Source organism: Somniosus microcephalus, chromosome 11 (assembly GCF_052327205.1).
Source record: "Somniosus microcephalus isolate GS21.2 chromosome 11, FLI_Smic_1.0, whole genome shotgun sequence".
Classification (NCBI taxonomy): domain Eukaryota; kingdom Metazoa; phylum Chordata; class Chondrichthyes; order Squaliformes; family Somniosidae; genus Somniosus; species Somniosus microcephalus.
The window spans coordinates 108,047,790-108,067,923 of record NC_140997.1 but is presented as its reverse complement, the minus strand read 5'-3'; the positions used below and the strand labels follow the sequence as shown (position 1 = coordinate 108,067,923).

The 20,134-nt window shown below is 48.0% G+C and overlaps 1 protein-coding gene across 1 annotated transcript in view; it reads right to left on the bottom strand.

Annotated features, from left to right (window-relative positions):
* LOC147110818 (FYVE, RhoGEF and PH domain-containing protein 5-like) overlaps nucleotides 1–20,134 on the bottom strand; it is a 1,561,072-nt gene that overhangs the window by 697,631 nt on the left and 843,307 nt on the right. Inside the window, exons 9-10 of the mRNA XM_085999968.1 lie at nucleotides 7,581–7,631; nucleotides 6,997–7,055 (exon numbers count right to left, since the gene is read on the bottom strand). Coding sequence (XP_085856094.1) covers nucleotides 6,997–7,055; nucleotides 7,581–7,631 — 110 coding nt within the window. The remainder of the gene's footprint in view (nucleotides 1–6,996; nucleotides 7,056–7,580; nucleotides 7,632–20,134) is intronic.

Here is a 20,134-nt window from a genome sequence, read left to right as displayed (position 1 = left end):
GATGGGTGCGAAGACGTACGGGTTATTAAGGAACCTTGTAACACCAGATAAACCGGTAGGAAAGAGTTTCACGGATATTGTTACTATCCTGCAAGAGCATTTAAACCCCACGCCGCTGCTGATAGCAGAACCATTTAAATTCTACAAAAGAATTCAACTTAAAGAGGAAAGCAACGCTGAATTCTTAATCGAACTGCGCAAGTTATCAAAGTACTGTCAGTTCGGTACAGGACTAGCAGACGCACTGAGAGATAAGTTTGTGTGTGGGCTCCTAAGGGAAGGAACCCAGAAGCGACTGCTAGAGGAAAAGGATCTTACGCTGGACAAAGCTTTCAGCATTGCAGCATCACACGAGGCAGCAGCACGAGGTGCTGCAGAGATACAGCAAAGGCCATTGGAATTCAGCACCAATGAAATGGCATTGGGCGCAGTAAAGTGCTATCGTTGCGGAAGGACAACGCATGACCAGAACCAGTGCTGGTTCAAAGATAAAGAATGCAGGCAATGTGGCAAACTTGGTCACATAGCAAGAGTATGCCGGTCAGGAAAGAAGACCAGCAGCAAAAAGTCGCCGCAGGAGAAGTACAAAAAAGTACACAAGGTGACAGAGAACAGTTCGGATGAGCAGAAGATGGATTCAGACTCCAGCAGTAAGGAACTGGGTTGTCTAAAAATACATAATGTGGGTAACACAGCAGACCACCAAACTATCTGGGTCATGCTTCGGATAGCAGGAGTCCAAGTGAAGATGGAATTGGACACCGGATCGGCATTGATGGTCATGAATAAGCAAGATTACAAAAGGTTATTCTCGCACATTCCCCTGAGGGATACGGAGATTGTATTGAAAACATACACGGGGCAAATAGTATACCCCATCGGAAAGATAAAAGTAAATGTGGTCTACAATCGTAAAGAAAGTCAGGAAATGGACTTGTATGTGTTACCTGATGGAGGTCCACCACTACTGGGACGGGAATGGATCCGGAGAATAAATGTGGACTGGCATTCCATACAAGCACTGACTGTAGATTCCTGCAAAGAGGACGACGTCAAACCTAAACGACTGTCCAAAATATTGGACGATGCTAAGGAGGTGTTCCAACAGGGACTGGGAACACTGAAAGGAATTACGGCAAACATCAAGGTTGAAGAACATGCAAACCCAAAATTTTTCAAAGCCAGACCGGTACCTTATGCGATACGACCTGCTGTGGAAGCAGAGCTGGAAGGGCTAGAACATTCAGGAGTACTGTCAAAAGTGGACTGGAGCGAATGGGCCACACCCATTGTTCCTGTCATGAAGCGTTCATTGAGCAACAAGCCGGGGGAACCTGGGAAGGTTCGCATCTGTGGCGATTTCAAGATCACTGTTAATCCGGTTCTTCACACGGTGCAATATCCGCTTCCGCGGATTGAAGATATCTTCGCTTCACTATCTGGTGGGAAACACTTCACCAAGATAGACCTGGCGCAGGCGTACCTACAGATGGAAGTTGATGAAGCGTCACGCCAGTATCTCACGATCAACACACATAAGGGCTTATATCGGTATAATAGACTGGTTTTTGGAGTGGCATCGGCTCCAGCGATTTGGCAAAGGGCCATGGAGCAGGTATTGCAGGGAATTCCAGGCATACAATGCTACCTGGATGACATTCTGATTACAGGAGATGATGATAAGGATCACCTCGTGAATTTGGAGCAGGTGCTCAGCAGATTGAAAGAATATGGGCTCAGAGTTAATCGCCAGAAATGTGAGTTCTTTCAAAAGTGAATCTCATACTGCGGCCACGTCATTGACCAGGAGGGGCTCCATAAGTCACCTGACAAGATTGAAGCTGTTTTGAAAGCTCCCGCTCCGGAAAATGTATCCCAGTTGAGGTCGTTCCTTGGGTTGGTTAACTATTACCACAAGTTTCTTCCAAATTTATCCACGGTGTTACACCCGCTGAACACTCTTTTGCAAATGGGAATACCATGGAAGTGGAGCGATGATTGTAAGCGGGCTTTTCAAAAAAGCAAGGCACTGAGGCACTGATCACCTCTAAGGAAGTGTTGGCTCACTTTAACCCAACGCTGCCTATTCGCTTAGCTTGTGATGCTTCTCCATATGGTATCGGGGTAGTGCTCTCACATAAGTTTCCAAATGGCTTGGAAAGGCCAGTCGCGTTCGCATCCAGATCATTGACCTCCGCAGAGCGCAACTATGCTCAGATAGATAGGGAGGCTCTCAGCCTCGTGTGGGGAGTTAAGAAATTTAACCATTACCTGCAAGGCCAAAGGTTTACGCTGCTGACAGATCACCAGCCGTTGGTTTCCATTTTTAACCCTAAGAAGGGTGTTCCGGTTATGACGGCGCAGAGGCTTCAGAGATGGTCCCTTTTCCTAGGGGCACATCAATATGATATCGAATTCAAAGGTTCAAAGCAACATGGTAATGCTGATGGGCTGTCACGCCTGCCACTACCTACAGCGGAAGAGGCACCGGCAGTTGACCCTGTCGAGATATTTCACTCGACCATCATCGAATGCTTACCAGTCACCAATGCGGGTATTGAGAGAGAGACCCGAAATGACCCGACACTGTCTCGGGTCTACGATTTGACAGTGAAGGGATGGCCAGCACATGGCGACCCACTGTTTCCAGCATTCTCAGCCAGACGAGAACAGCTGTCCGTCTGTCAAGGAACATTGATGTATGGAACAAGGGTGATTATTCCTCCTAAATTAAGGGAGAGAGTTCTGAAGGAATTGCATGAAGGTCATCTGGGGGGAGTCAAGATGAAAAGCCTTGCTAGGGCTTATGTGTGGTGGCCAGGTATCGACAAACAAATTGAGGATCTGACTAAAAGCTGCTCAGGGTGCCAAAAATTTCAAAACGCACCTCCAATTGCACCGCTGCATCCATGGGAATGGCCTTCAACCCCATGGCAATGTGTGCATATCGACTTTGCAGGTCCATTCATGGATTCCATGTTTTTGATAGCAGTAGACACACATTCTAAATGGCCAGAAGTGATTAAGATGTCGACCACTACCTCTGAAAAGACGATCGCAGTTCTAAGAACCATATTTGCAAGGAATGGGTTGCCGGAACAAATATGTTCAGACAACGGACCACAGTTCGTGTCAGAAGAATTCCAGAAATTCATGAAAAAGAATGGGGTGAAACACTATACATCTGCCCCATATCATCCGGCTACAAATGGGTTGGCCGAGAGATTTGCACAAATGTTCAAAAAGGCGATAAAGGCCATGAGCGAAGATCATATTCCACTACAACACAAGGTGGACAATTTCCTGATGGCATATCGAAACGCCACGCATGCAGTGACAAATCAAAGCCCTGCCATAATGTTCTATAACAGGAGGTTGCGGTCCCGGTTGGATTTGTTAAAACCCAATGTGCATAGGGAAGTCGAAAACAAGCAATTCCAGCACATAAATAACAAGGCCACTCGGAGTTTCGAAATAGGACAACCAGTGTTGGCCAGGGACTATAGGAATGATAAATGGCAATCTGGAACAATTCGTGCCCGACAAGGACCCTTGATGTACACGGTAGACGTTGGAGAGAACGTAATACGACGTCATGCTGACCAACTTGTGGAATCGAGAACAAGGGTCGACCCCATGTCTACGGCAGAGACACCAGTTGAAGAAGTTATTGAGCCTGTAGCATCTACCTCAGACTCGAACGTACATGATGATGTTCAATCCATAGGAGATCAAATGGATGAGTCACCCCAGCAACGAGAACCAGAAAGGCGTTATCCGGCCCGGATCAGGAGGCCTCCTCAGAGACTGAATCTTTGAACACTTTTGTGTGAAAGTTGTATATATGTTATCCATGTAATGTTTAAATTGGGGTGTACACTGTTAAGTTAAAAGGGGAGGAATTGTAGTGTATGTAACCTGTACCACCTTAAGAGGATACCTTAAGGTGATGGACTACTTTTTGATGGCTCCTGTACATTGTAGTACCGGTGGTGACCACACCGGTATATAAACCCTGTGGAGCAAAGTGTATTCCAGTTCAGCCCTGACCCTCAATTACTAAAGACCTGTTTAATTATTTCTGTAGTCTGTGTCCAGTTATTCAGCATAACTACATTTGGAAACACAGACTCAACAATATGGGTAGAACTTAAAAACAAAAAGGGGGCAAGCACTTAGCTGGGAGTGTACTATAGGCCCCCTAACAGTCAGGGGGAGATAGAGGAAAAGATATGTAGGCAAATCTCAGAGAAGTGTAGAAATAATAGGATAATAATAGTAGGGGATTTCAACTTCCCCAGTATTAACTGGGATAGTCAGAGTATGAAAGGCTTCGAGGGTGCGGAATTCTTAAAGTGCATTCAGGAGAGCTTTTTGAATCAGCATATAGAAAGTCCTAGAAGAGATGAGGTGGTACTGGACCTAATGCTAGGGAATGTAGCCAGGCAAGTGGTAGAACTGTCAGTAGGAGAGCATTTTGGTGACAGTGGCCATAATTCGGTGAGATTTAAGGTAGTCATGGAAAACGACAAAGATGGACCAGAAATAAAGGTTATAAATTGGGGGAAGGCCAATTTTAATATGATAAGGCAGGATCTGGCCAAAGTGGATTGGGATAAGCTACTTGTAGGAAAATCCACATCAGAGCAGTGGGAGTCTTTCAGAAAGGAAATACAACGCCAACATGTTCCCGTAAAGGTCAAGGGTGGGACCAACAAGCCCAGGGAACCCTGGATGTCAAGGGATATACAAGAATGGATTAGGAAAAAAGGGAGGCTTTTGGCAGATACAGGAGTATAGAAAGTGCAGTGGGGTACTTAAAAAAGAAATTAGGAGAGCAAAGAGGGGGCATGAGAAAACACTGATGGGCAAAATAAAGGAAAATCCCAAGGTGCTTTATTTATATATATATATTAAGGGCAAGAGGATAACCAGGGAAAGAGTAGGGCCCATTAGGGACCAAAGTGGCAATCTGTGTGTAGAGCCGGAAGATGTGGGTGAGGTTTTAAATGAATATTTTGCATCTGTGTTCACTCTGGAGAAGGACGATGTAGGCATAGAAATGAAGCAGGGGGATTCTGATATACTTGAACATATTAGCATCGAGAGGGAGGATGTACTAGTGGTTTTAGCGGGATTAAAAGTGGATAAATCCCCAGGCCCAGATGAGATGTATCCCAGGCTGCTGTGTGAGGCAAGGGAGGAGATTGCAGGTGCTCTGACACAAATTTTCAGAACCTCTCTAGCCACAGGGGAGGTGCCAGAGGACTGGAGGAAAGCTAACATAGTACCACTAATGTAGTATCATTATTCAAAAATGGTAATAGGGATAAACCAGGGAATTACAGGTCAGTGAGCCTAACATCAGTAGTAGGAAAATTATTGGAAAAAGTTCTGAGGGACAGAATTAGTCTTCACTTGGAGAGGCAAGGGTTAATCAAGGATAGTCAGCATGGCTTTGTCTGGGGGAGATCATGTCTAACCAATTTGATTGAATTTTTCGAGGGGGTGACTAGGTGTGTGGATGAGGGTAGTGCAGTTGATGTAGTCTACATGGACTTCAGTAAGGCTTTTGATAAAGTGGTTAAAAAGGCATATGGGAGGCTGGTCAAGAAGATAAGAGCCCATGGGATCCAGGGCAATTTGGCACATTGGATCCAAAATTGGCTTAGTGGCAGGAGGCAGAGGGTGATGGTCGAAGGTTGTTTTTGTGACTGGAAGCCTGTGTCCAGTGGGGTACCGCAGGGATTGGTGCAGGGTCCTTTGCTGTTTGTAGTGTACATTAATGATTTAGATATGAATGTAGCAGGTATGGTCAGTAAGTTCGCAGATGACACGAAAATTGGTGGAGTGATAAATAGTGAGGAGGGAAGCATTAGGCTACAGGACGATATGGATGGGTTAGTTAGATGGGCAGAGCAGTGGCAAATGGAATTTAACCCTGAAAAGTGTGAGGTGATGCATATTGGGAGGACGAACAAGGCAAGGGCATATACAATGAATGGTAGGACCATAGGAAGGACAGAGGATCAGAGGGACCTTGGTATGCATGTACATAGATCCCTGAAGGCAGAAGGACAGGCAAATAAGGTGGTTAAAAAGGCTTTTGGGATATATGCCTTCATTAGCCGAGGCATAGAATATAAGAGCAGGGAGGTTATGACGGAGCTGTACAAAACACTAGTTAGGCCACAGCTGTAATACTGTGTGCAGTTTTGGTCACCACACTATAGGAAGGATGTAATTGCATTGTAGAGGGTGCAGAGGAGATTCACCAGGATGTTACGTGGGCTGGAGCGCTTCAGCTATGAAGAGAGACTGGACAGGCTGGGGTTGTTTTCCTTAGAGCAGAGAAGGCTGAGGGGGGACCCGATTGAGGTGTACAAAATTATGAGGGGCATAGATAGGGTAGTTAGAAAGGAACTTTAGCCATTAGTAGAGGGGTCAATAACCAAGGGGCAGGGTTTCAAGATAAGGGGCAAGAGGCTTAGATGGGATTTCAGGAAAAACTTTTTCACCCAGAGGGTGGTTGGAATCTGGAACTCACTGCCTGAAAGGGTGGTAGAGGCAGGAACCCTCAGAACATTCAAGAAGCATTTAGATGAGCACATGAAATGCCATAGCATACAAGGCTACGGACGAAATGCTGGAAAATAGGATTAGAATAGACAGGACTTGATGGCCGGCGCAGACACAATGGGCTAAAGGGCCTCTTTCTGTGCTGTGTAACTATGACCCAGTGACCCAAGCAATGGGCCCAGTGACCAAAACAATGGGCCCAGTGACCCAAACACTGGATCTAGTGACCCAAACATTGGACCCAGTGAAACAAACAATGGACCCAGTGACCCAAACATTCAACCCAGTGAAACATACACTGGAACAAATGATCAATAGCCCATGGCTGACTAGGAGCGATGGCTTTTATTACCCAAGTTGCAATTCACTTTTTACATTCAGAGCAAGAGGAGTAAAGGTACCATGAAAAGGACTTACCCCTTGTGACACACACTGCCCGGCCTGGTCACATACCTCACCCACAACAACCAGAGCAGCTGCACAGGAAATGGAAACACAGCACTTAGTAACACCGCACCAATCAGATACAAGTTCCACCCACACTGTACCCCCACCTCCCCCCCAGAATCCAGTATCTGCCCCCCTCCCCCCAAACCATTCAATTTAGCAGCAAATGCACAAAGGGATGTTTTAGTGTTGAACAGCAATCTGTCCCTCCCAAGGAAGAGCTCAGAATCTCAAGCTGCTCATTTCCCTGAACAACTCCAATCCCTGTAGAATTATAGAATCATAGAATGATGGAGGCCATTCAGTCCATCGAAAGAGTTGCCTATCAATCCCACTGCCCTGCACTTTCCCCATAGCCCTGCATTTTTTCCTTTTCAAGTATTTATCCAACTTCCTTTTGAATGTTTCTGTTGAATCTGTTGCCACTGCACTTTCAGTCAGAGCACTCCAGATCGCAACAACTTGCCGTGTAAAAAAATCCCCCCTGCTTCTTTTGCCAAATACCTTAAATCTTGTGTATTTTTTGTAATTATATTTTATAATTGTGTAATTACCTTGTGTATCTTCATATTCAGCAGATTCTGGACACAAATTATGCAAGTATTCTGAAAAAAATGATAATTACATCTTAGAGTTTGGAGCACAGTTAGATCCTGATTGGCTCAAAGGTCAGAGTGAGTGTGAGTGTGAGCCAGCACTGAGATAGCACATGCAGCTCCTTGGGCTTTCACTGCAGCTGGTGTCTGAAATCCTGCACTTTAGGTGGCTAACTGCAGTGCAAAATGCAATACCTCAATACAGAGTTGCCAATGTTGAAAAATCTCCCTCTCCACTGTCCCATCAAACACTCCCAGGGCAGGTACAGCATGGGTTTGATACAGAGTAAAGCTCCCTCTACACTGTCCCATCAAACACTCTCAGGGCAGGTACAACACAGATTAGATACAGAGTAAAGCTCCCTCTACACTGTCCCATCAAACACTCCCAGGGCAGGTAGAGCACGGGTTAGATACGGAGTAAAGCTCCCTCTCCACCGCCCCATCAAACACTCCCAGGGCAGGTACAGCACAGGTTAGATACAGAGTAAAGCTCCCTCTACACTGTCCCATCAAACACTCTCAGGGCAGGTACAGCACGGATTAGATACAGAGTAAAGCTCCCTCTACACTGTCCCATCAAACACTCCCAGGGCAGGTAGAGCACGGGTTAGATACGGAGTAAAGCGCCCTCTACACCGCCCCATCAAACACTCCCAGGGCAGGTACAGCACAGGTTAGATACAGAGTTAAGCTCCCACTACACTGTCCTGTAGGGGTTGCAAAATTTCCCTTATTTCCCTGAAGATTGAAAATATTGGTCCACATCGTGGACGAAGAATTGGGTGATGTGACTTGTCTACAGTGTTTTAAAATGCGCCAAGAACCGCAAAAGACTGCTCTGAGATGGACAGAATGTGGACAACACTGGAGTCATAGAGCTCTGTGGAAAATATTCACACATCTTAAGACAGTGCTTTTATTAATAAAATTGTTCCCTGGTGTTTGGGCAATCACAAAAGGTTTTAAAATGGCCACAGAAAGCATTGGCCATGAAGAATGGGGCTTGAAAAAAAGGAGCTCGAGTTGTCTGCGTGAAAAAGTGGGAGGATACAGTGGCAGTCATAGACCTGCCAATCAAAGGGAGGTTCCCTTCAGAAGCACTTGAAGTTGCTTATTTACTTAAGAGATTAGCCCACTTGAGAATAACCGCAGGACAATCGATTCGAAACTGCTTCTGTTTACACAGCCATTCAAAGCACTCACAGACAATGATAAGACTGAAACCATGGAACGGATTTTGAATGGGAACAGTTTAAGCATTGAATGGGTTTAAATCACCCATCATTCTGGACAATAGGGCTGTTGTATTCCCTTTTGTTGTAGCCCAGGTGCGGATGTGGGCGGGAACATTTCGGCCCCACAGTGCAGACACATTAACCCATTCCAACCACTTTGAATTAGCCAATCACAGCGTTTCTTTTGTGCATTGGAACTTTTTGGGCGTGAATTTTCCAGACAGGCAAACAGCAGGGGGCTCACCAGATAAAAAGATAGCTCCTGAGAAGCTATCATTCTCTTTTTACTTCCTGGGACCACAGGTGAGCTTCTCTCTCTCTCTCTCTCTCACTTCGCTGGACCACATGTGAGCAGAGTTTCTGACTGCTCAGCAAGGCAACCTAGTAAGGAGTTAGGGGATGGTGAATTAAGGGGATATTGCTAAGATTGTTTAATTAACATTGTAGCCATTTAATCCCTCGTTTTTACCATCTGCATTCCCCCATTTAAGCAATTTTACTGTAATTACTATGTTTGTGTGGTATAGTTTATAATTTGATTGTAGTTCATTTAGTTAATAAAACTTGATTTTTTTCTCTCATTCAAACCACGTGTCCATTTTAGTATCATTAATTATAAGTCCTTCAGTCAGAACTGGAAGGTGGGGTAGCAATTCGAAACCGCTGTTTGAAAATTGGTTTATTGGAAATTGGTTTACAGTGTAGCAGCAGGCTGCCTGACCAGGTGAATTACTGTAAACCAGGTAAAAGATTGGAATTGGTCAGAGTGCAGGAAAAGGCTGCAAGACCAGGGAAATTACCTTAAACCAGTTAATAGATGCCCCCCTACAAAATGACGACCGTGGCAGGACTGCAGGCCGTTTTTGATTTGATAAGTGGTCTGGATCTGGAGAAAGCATCAGTTATTGCTTTTCTTGTTTTTAGCCTGTGGGCAGTCCTGCGGAAGGTAGTGGGAGTGTGTAAGCTGACCTATTATAGTATAGGTGGCCAGGTTAAAGAGGCCAAGAATCAGGAGTCCCAGTTTGAGAAGCGCCAGGCGGGGGTAGAATGCCTCATAAGAGAGGTGAATGAGGCCAGAGTTAGTGGTATGAGGGTGCGGGAAGAAAATGCACGCCTCACACTAGAGGTCACGAAATGCCAGGCATTTATAGAACGCCTTGTGCAGGGAATCACTGAGGCCAGGGAAAGTGAGATGAGACTGCGGGAAGAGAATGCCCGGTTTAGTGAAACAGATCATGGCCCCTGTAGGGCAGAGATAGAACGCCTTAACGTGGCTTTAAAGGTAGCAAGGGGAATGATTTGCCTCATCAGCCCGAAGGCAGGTCAGCCGGATTTTACTGGCAGCCCAAGTAGAACCATCCCACAGGCAGCACCCAGAACGGTGCTGGATAGGGAATTGGATAAACCTGGGGCTCCATATCAGAAAGAGTGGTGCCAGGAGGGGAGCCATCCCTCCCAGAACAAGGTCACTTGTTAAAAGTGCGGGGAGGAGGGCCACTGGCGCAGGGATAGTAAAAGGCCTGGGAGAGATGATACAGCCAGGAACCCCACAGCCCCAACTCAGAAGGCAGAGACAGACACAATCGAGTCTGTCCTGCAGATGTTAAAATCTCTCATGAGGGCCAATCAGGGAAAGGGAGCAGCCATCAGTGGTGCTGCAGCCCCCTCACCCACCTCTGCCTCCCCACAATCACTGGAAAGAAAGGGGCTTAAAGTCAACCCCAACCAGGCAGCTGTGAGTGAGCCTGAGAATAGGAATCCACAGCCCACAGTAGGTACAAGTTCACAGGCAAGTACTGTGGCTTGTGTGTGGGAGGGGGGGGGGCATTCATGAGCAGAGTAAGCTGCCTAAGCAGGGGAACAGGGAAGGAGAGTTCTGGGACCCCTGTAGAGCAGGTCCAGCAGCAGAAATCCAGGACAAGGGAGGCACAAAGGGGATAGTTTTGGCCCCAGACCAAAGGCAGGTCCAAAATTCCCCATTTAAATCCACGCAGGTAAGGGAACATGAGTTTGCTGTCCATGCAAGTTCAAGTTCACAGACTGTAAAGACAGGCACTGTGGCTTGTTCCCAGGGAAAAGTTGTCCAGCCCACAAATTGGGACACTTCCCTACCCCAGTGGGACCTAAATCTTGGCAAAAGCTTAAATTCAAACCAAAGTTCAAATTTGAAATGGTTGGGTGGCCTAGGAACAGAGAAACAGCAGCCTGGGATCAGAAATCTGCAGGCTGCTGCCCAACCATTCACAGAAACTGCTCGCGCAGGCGCGGTTCCACAACCCGTACCCCAAGCGACTCTTTCTCAGTTTTGCCAACAGGAGGTTCGCGCAGGCGCAACTGCGCTCCAGAGAGGAGAGGTTTCTCAATACCGGGTTTGCGCAGGTGCAGTCGCCGACCCGGAACCCCCAGCGGCTCTTGCTCAGTTTGAGGACGAGTGCGCAGGCGCAGTCAGCCGTTTAAAGATCCCTGCTGCTCAGTTGTTACATGCAGGCGCACAGGCCTGCTTGGAAGAACCAGCGGTTCTCCCAACCCTTTTTAAAGTAACCGAACACGCAGGCGCAGTTGCCTGCGGGACCCCAGCGGCCCCTCTCCTGTTTTCCCGCGCAGGCGCAAACGCCTGTTTGAAGCCAGAGGCTTCACAGGCTCTGCCGTGGGACCAGGGGGAGGAGGTTTGCGCAGGCGCGGCCGCCTGTGTGAATACAAAGGCTTCACAGCCTCTGCCGCGGGACTCCGAAGAGGAAGTTCACACAAGCGCAGTTGCCTGTGGGACCACAGCGGCTCTTCCTCAGCTTTTTCACACAGCGCACCTGCTTGTTTAAAGGCAGAGATTTCACAGCCTCTGCCGTGGGACTCCGGGAAGGAGATCCGCACAGGTGCAGTTGCCTGCTTAAAGGGACCAGCTTCCCAGCCCGCTTCCAGAGTGGTCCCCCCATGATGTGGGACCCTGGAAAGGCAGGGATGGCAATCCCTCTTGCAGGAGACACAGTGAGGGAACTGACACCAGGTTTTGGATCGGGAGAGGGAGATTTGTACCAGCAGGCTGCCTGGTATCTTATGCAGTGCAGGTCGTTGGCACCAGGGGGAGAAGGCTCCCAGCCAGGTAGGGCTGCGACCCTGGCTCAGGGTCCGCCAGCCAAAGTTTCCCCCACAGAGACGCCCCTCAGAAGGTCTCTGTGGGTCCGCAAGCCCGAGACAAGATGGTCACCCACTTTACAGTGGAGTAAGGCGGGCTCCCGTACCAGGGAGAAGCCAAAGAAGAGAGGTCCCATACCAGCAGCCATAAGCTGCGAGGGACCAGAGACAGGAGGCAGTCCAGCTTTGCTGCAGCCAGCAGCAATCTGCGACAGTGCCAGAGATTAGCCTGGCCATCCGGAGATGGGCGGCATTTGTATTATAGCTATGTGTGTATATAGCATGCTTTTAAGGTGTATTTTAAGTTTTGTTGATATAACTAGTTTTAAGTTTAAGTTTAAAGAGTTTAAGTTTACATGTGTGTCAAATGTTTGTATTTTGGTCCGAGGTCAAGGGACCCGACCATGTCTCCACCTAAGGCAGCAGGTCAGTGAGACCTGGCTGCATGTCCTTTTAAGTTTTGCAGGAGATTGGACCATGAAGCAGCATTGTTCGCCCAGCCCGAGCTGGGCATCGACTGAAGGTATGAATACAGAATGATGGGGATCACCTCACCACCGGACAAATCCAGAGGGAAACCCCACAGCGACCTTCGGGAAAAACCGGACAGGGTCCGGAGGAACTTGCCTACTCCTCCTACGCAGAAGAAATAGCCCCAGCTGGGTGGGGCACGGCCCCAACCCAGCACTATCCTGACCGAAGTTCACTTGCGGGAGACCTCGCTGTTGAGGGGTCATGGTGGGGAAGCGCGGGCGCCTTGCCACAAAGGGTCGCGTTCCCCAGGAGTGGGTGGTGATGGCCCGGGAAAGATTGTAAAGAGGGGGAGACCCAAGAGTCGCGTGGGTGCGGTTGGGGGAGATGAGGAACTCACCCAGGGGCCCACGGGCAAAGAGGATAAGTGTGGCTGGGAAGGATGAGTGGGTGGCCGGATCTGGGATCCAAGTTTCAGTGTGGGGCCAGGGAGAGCAGCCACACAGGCACCCATCATTTTCTGCAGCCAGTCGAGGGAAGATGGGAGGGGGAGGGACTGGGAGTCACGATCCCATACTCCCCGGTCTCGGTCTGTGCCAAGGTAATCTTTAACATGAGGGGTACCCCACCTCCACAAAGGGACAAGGGAATGGTTTGGGGCTGGCAGAGCAGGCTGGTCTGTAAATCCATTCTGTCTGTTTTAAAGTTTAAGACGATCAAAGGGGGGTGGAAGGTACATTTACTGCCCGGGTGGGAGGAGCAATACCCACTCGAATTTTGCGACCCATCATTGGCACATGATGGTCAGGGTTTGTTGAAGCATGTTGTTCAAGTTTTTTTGTCTTTTGTTTTACAGCCCTGTAATGAAATCTGTTTGTCTTGATCCTGTATTCGTTTTGCACTCATGTATATTACCCTCCCCCACGGTGTATAGTTTCACTTCCTCTTTCCCGACTAACCTGGGAGGTTCCAGGTCTTGGCTCTTGGCTCCGCCCCTGACTTCTCTTACATAAAGATCCCAGGATCTGTATGACTCATTCCTGTGAACCAGTCGGCGTGTTGAGATGTTAGCTCTGATCTTAGTGATTAAAAGCCAACTTGTTTAAGTCTATAACTTCTAGTTTTGTGGTTATTGAAGGCCCATCAATTTTAATCACTAAAGAATACTAGGATGGATCGACTCCTAAAACCAGAGCGTCTGGACTTGGATCCACATTCTGCTGAGCCATCAAATCAATTTGGACACTGGCTCAAATGCTTCGAACTCTTCGCGGGGGCCTCATCCGCTAGCGAGGTAGATAAGCTGAGTCTACTGACTACTCGCGTAAGTCATCGGATTTATTCGTTCATCCGGGACGCCACCTCTTACACGGAGGCCATCACTATCCTGAAGGCCCAATACCAGAGGCCGGTAAATGAAGTGTACGCCAGACATCTGCTGGCTACACGCAGGCAGCGACCAGAGGAATCAATGGACGATTTCTTACAGGGCCTAAAGGACCTGGTCCGGGACTGTAACTGCAAGGCCGTGACGGCCAACGCGTACGCTGACGAATTGGTCCGCGATTCCTTCATCACGGGCCTCAAATCGAATTATATCTGGCAGAGACTGCTGGAGAAGGAGGTCCTGGACTTAAAAAAGGCAGTGGCCACTGCGCGATTGCTGGACGTGGCCCAGAAGAACTCTGACTCTTATTCCGGCCATGCGGCCCTCACCGCCTCGTGCGCGCCGAGGGGGCCGCCATCTTGGAATCAGCCATCTTCCCCATCCAGGTCTCAGACCAGCTCTACGCCGCCGGAGTCCCCGCACAGAAGTTCACCCAGGAGTCCTACTACAGTGGCAATGTCTCTAGGCCCGAAATGCTACTTCTGTGGCCAGGCCAAGTACCCCAGACCACGATGCCCAGCGAAGGACACTACATGTTTCAAATGTAAGAAAAAGGGGCATTTTAGCAAAGTCTGCAGGGGGAATCCGATTTCCAACTCCGTCACCGCCTAGTGCGTGCCGTGCGGGCCGCCATCTTGGGATCTGCCATCTTGGGATCCGCCATCTTTTCCCGACTCAACGGCCGCCCAGGGCCCAACAGTGGCTTCGATCACGATGGATCAATCCAGGCCACACTCGTTGACAAAATCCATGATGGACATACAGGCAAACGGGAATTTAAGGAAATGTTTAATTGACTGTGGGAGTACCGAGAGTTTTATCCACCCTAGCCTGGTACGGCGGCACTCATTAACGGTAACCCCTACACGGAGCAGAATTGCTATGGCTGCTAAGCCCCACACTTCGGACATTTTGGGCTACTGTGTGGTAACACTGACTGTAAAAGGCACGGACTACAAGGATTTTAAACTCCTCGTGATGCCAGAACTCTGTGTTAATGTAATCTTGGGCCTGGACTTCCAGTGCCACCACGAAAGTGTCACGCTAGCATATGGCGGGTCCCAGCCGCCACTCACAGTCTGTGGCCTATCAACCTTAAAAATCAGCCCGCCCTCTTTATTCGCTAATCTCGCTCCGAACTGTAGGCCCATAGCGACCAAAAGTAGACGGTACAATCTGGAAGACAGACACTTTATCAAGACGGAAGTGGACAGACTCCTGCGGGAAGGCATTATTGAATGCAGTACCAGCCCGTGGTGTGCCCAAGTAGTCATAGTTAAAAATAGCGAAAAGAAACGGATGGTAATTGACTACAGCCAGACTGTAAATATTTATACCCAGCTGGACGCCTACCTTTTACCCCGCATATCAGAAATGGTCAACCAGATTGCGCAATACCGAGTCTTCTCGACTATCGACCTCAAATCCGCGTATCACCAGCTCCCCATTAGAATGGAGGACTGCCCATACACCGCCTTCGAGGCGAACGGGCGCCTCTACCATTTTCTCAGAGTGCCCTTCGGAGTAACAAATGGGGTCTCGGTCTTCCAATGTGAGATGGACCGCATGGTTGACGAGAATAAACTACAAGCTATCTACCCCTAGCTGGACAATGTCACTATCTGCGGGCACAACCAGCAAGACCACGATCTAAATCTTGTGAGATTTTTAAAAACTGCCCTAAAGCTGAATCTAACCTACAACGAAGACAAATGTGTCTTCAACACAACCGTCTCTGTATCCTCGACTGTGTGGTGGAAGATGGGGTAATTGGACCGGACCCTGACCGATTACGCCCCCTAAAGGAACTGCCCCTGCCACACAATCCCAAAGCTTTAAAAAGGTGCCTGGGATTTTTTTCGTATTATGCCCAATGGGTGCCCAATTACTCTGATAAGGCCCGGCCCCTCATTAAATCGACGTCCTTCCCACTATCAGCTGAAGCTTGGGAGGCTTTCACCAGTATTAAACAGGACATTGAAAGGGCTGCAGTGTGTGCAGTGGACGAATGCATTCCCTTTCAAGTCGAAAGCGATGCGTCAGACTTTCCCTTAGCTGCGACCCTCAATCAGGCTGGGAGACCTGTGGCCTTCTTCTCCCGAACCCTTCACGGACCTGAAATCAGGCACTCTTCTGTCGAGAATGAGGCACAGGCTATAGTGGAGGCAGTGTGGCACTGGAGACACTACCTAGCTGGCAAACGTTTCACCCTGCTCACCGACCAGCGGTCGGTGGCTTTCATGTTTAATAACAAACAAAGGGGGAAAATCAAGAATGACAAAATACTCAGGTGGAGGATCGAACTATCCACGTTCGACTATGATATTATGTACAGGCCGGGAGCCCTTAATGAACCCCCAGATGCCCTATCGCGGGGAATGTGTGCCAGCATTCATACGGACAAATTACAGGGTCTCCACAACGACCTCTGTCACCCAGGGGTCATCCGACAATACCATTTTATAAAGTCCCGCAATCTGCCCCACTCCATCGAGGAGGTCAGGGCAATGACCAGAGCTTGCCACATCTGTGCGGAATGCAAGCCTCATTTTTACAGGCCTGACCGTGCACACCTTATCAAAGGCACACGGCCATTCGAGCGCCTAAGTCTGGACTTCAAGGGACCCCTTCCCTCTGCCGACCATAACGTATACTTCCTCAATATCATTGATGAATATTCCCGCATCCCCTTCGCCATTCCCTGCCCAGACATGACCAGTGCCACGGTCATCAAGTGTCTCTGTAATCTATTCTGCATGTTTGGCATGCCGAACTACATACACAGCGATAGGGGGACGTCATTCATGAGTGACGAGCTGCGCCAGTTCTTGCTCTCGAAGGGGATAGCCACTAGCAGAACCACTAGCTACATCCCCCGGGGTAATGGGCAAGTGGAAAGGGAGAATGCTACTGTTTGGAAGGCTGTCACGTTAGCCTTAAAGTCAAAAGGCCTTCCGACCTCCCGCTGGCAGGAAGTCCTCCCAGACGTGCTCCACTCCATAAGGTCTCTGTTATGTACTGCCACTAATGCTACCCCTCATGAAAAGATGTTCGTTTTCCCCCAGAAATCCACCTCGGGCATATCTCTACCCGCGTGGCTGACGTCTCCGGGGACAGTACTATTGCGGAAGCACGTGAGAGGCCATAAAACAGACCCCCTTGTGGAAAAGGTAAAGCTCCTCCATGCAAACCCTCAGTATGCCTATATCGAATACTCTGATGGGTGAGAGGACACTGTTTCCATAAAAGACCTCGCTCCCTCGGGGAGTGGAGAGAACGAGGGGAGACTACCCGATGAAGACCTACACTGCAAAGAGACAGGACGCCCAGAGGCATCAATACCCAACTTTAACCTGGAGGACACTGCAGATAACCTGCAGAGGCCCGGACAGGGGTTGCAAAATTTCCCCTATTTCCCTGAAGATTGAAAATATTGGTCCACATCGTGGACGAAGAATTGGGTGATGTGACTTGTCTACAGTGTTTTAAAATGTGCCGAGTACCGCAAAAGACTGCTCTGAGATGGACAGAATGTGGACAACACCGGAGTCGTAGAGCTCTGTGGAAAATATTCACACACCTTAAGACAGTGCTTTTATTAATAAAATTGTTCCCTGGAGTTTGGGCAATCACAAAAGGTTTTAAAATGGCCACAGAAAGCATTGACCATGAAGAATGGGGCTTGAAAAAAAGCAGCTCGAATTGTCTGTGTGAAAAAGTGGGAGGATACAGTGGCAGTCATAGACCTGCCAATCAAAGGGAGGTTCCCTTCAGAAGCACTTGAAGTTGCTTATTTACTTAAGAGATTAGTCCACTTGAGAATAACTGCAGGACAATCGATTTGAAACTGCTTCTGTTTACACTGCCATTCAAAGCACTCACAGACAATGATAAGACTGAAACCATGGAACGGATTTTGAATGGGAACAGTTTAAGCATTGAATGGGTTTAAATCACCCATCATTCTGGACAATAGGGCTGTTGTATTCCCTTTTGTTTTAGCCCAGGTGAGCTCCGGATGTGGGCAGGAACATTTCAGCCCCACAGTGCAGACACATTAACCCATTCCAACCACTTTGAATTAGCCAATCAAAGCGTTTCTTTTGTGTATTGGCACTTTGTGGGCGTGAATTTTCCAGACAGGCAAACAGCAGGGGGCTCACCAGGTATAAAGATAGCTCCTGAGAAGCTATCATTCTCTTTTTACTTCCTGGGACCACAGGTGAGCTTCTCTCTCTCTCACTTCGCTGGACCACATGTGAGCAGAGTTTCTGACTCCTCAGCAAGGCAACCTAGTAAGGAGTTAGGGGATGGTGAATTAAGGGGATATTGCTAAGATTGTTTAATTAACATTGTAGCCATTTAATCCCTCGTTTTTACCGTCTGCATTCCCCCATTTAAGCAATTTTACTGTAATTACTGTGTTCGTGTGGTATAGTTTACAATTTGATTGTAGTTCATTTAGTTAATAAAACTTGATTTTTTCTTTCATCCAAACCACGTGTCCATTTTAATATCATTAATGATAAGTCCTTCAGTCAGAACTGGAAGGTGGGGTGGCGATTCGAAACCGCTGTTTGAAAATTGGTTTATTGGAAATTGGTTTACAGTGTAGCAGCAGGCTGCCTGACCAGGTGAATTACCGTAAACCAGGTAAAAGATTGGAATTGGTCAGAGTGCAGGCAAAGGCTGCAAGACCAGGGAAATTACCTTAAACCAGTTAATAGATGCCCCCCTACACTCCCATCAAACACTCCCAGGGCAGGTACAGCATGGGTTAGATACAGAGTAAAGCTCCCTCTACACTGTTCCATCAAACACTCCCAGGGCAGGTACAGCATGGGTTAGATACAGAGTAAAGCTCCCGCTAAACTGTCCCATCAAACACTCCCAGGGCAGGTACAGCATTGGTTCGATACAGAGTAAAGCTCCCTCTACACTGTCCCATCAAACACTCCCAGGGCAGGTACAGCACGGGTTAGATACAGAGTAAAGCTCCCTCTACACTGTCCCATCAAACACTCCCAGGGCAGGTACAGCACAGGTTAGATATAGAGTAAAGTTCACTCTAAATTGTCCCATCAAACACTCCCAGGGCAGGTACAGCACGGGTTAGATACAGAGGAAACCTCCCTCTACACTGTCCCATCAAACACTCCCAGGACAGGTACACCACGGGTTAGCTACAGAGTAAATCTCCCTCTACACTGTCCCATCAAACACTCCCAGGGCATAAGAACTTGAGAACATAAGAAATAGGAGCAGGAATAGGCCACATGGCCCCTCGTGCCTGCTCCACCATTCAATAAGATAATGGCTGATCTTGGACTCAAAGTAACTTCCCCTCCCGCTCCCCATAACCCTTCATTCCCTTAAGTTGAAAAAATCTGTCTATCGCCACCTTAAATGAATTTAATGACCCAGCCTCCACAGCTCTCTGGGGTAGAGAATTCCACAGATTTATGACCCTTTGAGACAAGAAATTCCTCCTCATCTCAGTTCTAAAAGGGCGACCCTTTATTCTGAAACTGTGCCCCCGTGTTCTAGATTTGCCCCCGTGTTCTAGATTTCCCCACGAGGGGAAACATCCTCTCTGCATCCACCTTGTCGAGCCCCTTCAGTATCTTATATGTTTCAATAAGATCACTTCTCATTCTTCTAATGAGCAGGCCCAGCCTGCTCAACCTTTCCTCATAAGTTAGCTCCCTCATCTCTGGAATTAACCTCGTGAATCGTCTCTGAACTGCCTCCAATGCAAGTATAGCCTTCCTTAAATAAGGAGACCAAAACTGTACGCAGTACTGAAGGTGTGGTCTCACCAATACCCTGTACAGATGTAGCAGGACTTCCCTGTTTTCATACTCCAACCCCCTTGAAATAAAGGCCAACATTCTTTTGCCTTTTTGATTACTTGCTGTACCTGAATGCTAACTTTTTATGTTTCATGCACAAGAACCCCCAGGTCCCCCTGAACTATAGCATTTTCTAATCTCCTCCATTTAAATAATAATTTGCTTTTTTATTTTTCCTGCCAAAGTGTGTAACCTCACACTTTCCCACATTGTACTCCATCTGCCAAATGTTTGCCCACTCACTTAGCCTGTCTATATCCCTTTGCAGATTCTTTGAGTCCTCTGCAAAACTTTCTTTCCCACCCATCTTTGTATCATCCACAAACTTAGCTACATTACAGTCGGTCCCTTCATCCAAGTCATTAATGCAGATTGTAAATAGTTGAGGCCCCAGCACCGATCTCTGTGGCACCCCACTAGTTATCGTTTGCCAAC